This window comes from Coenobita brevimanus, chromosome 26 (assembly GCF_032717465.1).
Source record: "Coenobita brevimanus isolate Jiangsu-jjx chromosome 26, ASM3271746v2, whole genome shotgun sequence".
In the NCBI taxonomy this organism is placed as follows: Eukaryota; Metazoa; Arthropoda; class Malacostraca; order Decapoda; family Coenobitidae; genus Coenobita; species Coenobita brevimanus.
In genome coordinates this window covers 8,732,527-8,734,805 of record NC_136979.1, presented here as the reverse complement: position 1 = coordinate 8,734,805, position 2,279 = coordinate 8,732,527, and the positions used below count along the sequence as shown (strand labels likewise).

The 2,279-nt window shown below is 40.7% G+C and overlaps 1 protein-coding gene across 1 annotated transcript in view; it reads right to left on the bottom strand.

The window, feature by feature from the left end:
• Positions 1-367: 367 nt before the first annotated feature.
• Positions 368-2,279, bottom strand: part of LOC145394175 (trichoplein keratin filament-binding protein-like) — a 112,278-nt gene continuing 110,366 nt past the window's right edge. The window contains exon 15 of the mRNA XM_080268158.1: positions 368-522. Within this exon, the coding sequence (XP_080124284.1) occupies positions 493-522 (30 nt within the window). The 3' untranslated portion in view covers positions 368-492. The remainder of the gene's footprint in view (positions 523-2,279) is intronic.

Genomic DNA, 2,279 nt, shown 5'->3' with positions numbered 1-2,279 from the left:
ACCTCAATATAATTCATCTGTCCATATAACATATTTCACAGGGGAAGTGGGAGCATATCTGAAATGAATCACTCATTATGGAATGAGACAAAACATCTTACAGGAAAACCCCATATAATTTACTATACTGTAATAAAATACTCGGAAAAAATTGAGCAAAATACGTATAACCAACATACCTCAAAATTTATCTTCAAAATTAAAGTATCACATTATATAAAACACCTGTAGGTTAATCAGTGCTAAGAACCAGTAAAAACGCTGTAAATAAACTATCTGTAAACTGACAGAGTCCAAAATATCACTACTGTTCTATGAACACTCAACCTAAAGCATTCTAATGCCACAAGACTGCATAAGACAAAGACGACAGTGGTAGTAACAAGAGGACAGGAAGGTGAACACCACTCAGGATATATAGAGGTAAGATGACTAAGATAAAGTGCTGCCAAGTTATAAGTAACTATGCACTGCAGATAAGTGTCAGAAGCATCACCAGGCGAACCTCTTCCGTCCATACCGCTGCACAGGGAAGAAAAGAGAACTAAATTAATGAGAAATATATGGCAATGAATTATCAATAACATCATATTCTACAATCAGAGTTGGAGTTTTGGATCCAGGCCTGTATTTGAGAATGTAATCAGTAGCTGGTCAAAAGTATGATACTCCATTATCCCAGTGATGGCAAAACAGGTGACCGTGATCTACCAGTTGATTGCAACCAACTGTTTGGCTGATCGAGGCCTCCCCTTCAATAGTAATTGGCATCAGCGCACCAACATGACAACAGCGAGATAGCTAACTTGTACACGACTCGCATCAGTCTCTTCCTCCAAAACAGACAGTGACACACAGAATCATTGGTACGTACAAGCAGGTTACGCGAGTGTGATCGTGATGTGGTGTTTACATTACCGGTACTGTGATTATAGTAAATAAGGGTGCATCTAAAATACCATAAATGTACCACTTTCATGAAGACTAGGAACATGATTTTTTTTTTACAATGTTTAAAGACAAATGTACATAAATGATATGCCATGCTAGTGTTGCTCTAGCAAAGAAAGGGAATTCAGAGAGACATTTTTCAAGCCTACATAGGAAATATGATCTTGACTTTCCACCTAAAACTGAAATAAGGAAAATTAAAGTGAAAGACTTGAAAGCTCAGTTAGGAGCACAAGAGCATTTGTTTGCTACACCCATTTTACAGTCCCAAGCAGCAACTGAAGCATCCTTTCGTACTCAAAACACAGTAGTCCCTCATTTACCCAGACATGCAGTATCCGGAGATGTTCATTATCCAGACGCTGGACCTTGGCTATATTAAACCATTATCCAAATTTACTTGCTATTATCTGGACGTAAAAATTCCTGAGAACTTCAGCCAGCCAGCCAACATGTTCAAACATTCAGTATTGTGGCCGCTGGGCTCGAGCCATAAGTGGGAAGTAGGCCGTAACCCATAACCTGAGCTAAAATATCCAAAATATCCGTCCTCCCCTGTACTGAATGGTCAAAGTCGCACACTCGTCCAATCACTCCCAACAATCCTCCAGCACCTGAGTAATATGATTGTAACCCACAAGCAATGTCAAAACGTCCGTACATATCCCCACCCAATGTCTAAAGTCGCACAGCCACTGGGCTAAGTCTTTCCCAACTGGCCGTGAGATTGTAAAACAGACTACAAGCCATGAGTACGTGTTCAGTGACAGCGGCTGTCTGCCTCTCTACTGAATGTTGAAAGTTCCCCAGTCGCCGTGAGTTGTGTTTCCACATGGCCACTTGGTGTCTAACAGACCGCAAGCCATGAGTAAATGTACGGTAAAAGCGCCCGTCCGCCTCTTGACAGAAGGGGGAGAATCCTGCCCACAGCCTTGCTTCTCCCCCCCTCCCATCCCTCCTCCATATTTTCCTGATGCCCCCCTCACTCCCTCAATTCCTACCCTCTTTCGTGGTGACTCGGGAATTTTTAAATTTTTTTGCGAGTTATTTGACTATTATTGGTCGTATCAAAATTCCACAAAATCCACAAGATTGCTCATGAAATTCTGCACCTATACACATGCTAAACTCTTGGGAGGTCTGGCAAAACATTGCACTAGGATGGTGGGAAGTTAATTGATGGTAAGTTTTACTCCTGAACACTATTCTCATTGCATTTCTGTACTTTTACTTATCAGTTTTGTGTGTTTTTATTAGCTTATCTTATAGTATAACCAACTGCGAAGATGATGGTATACCATTTATACCAATATAACCAATTTCTAGCG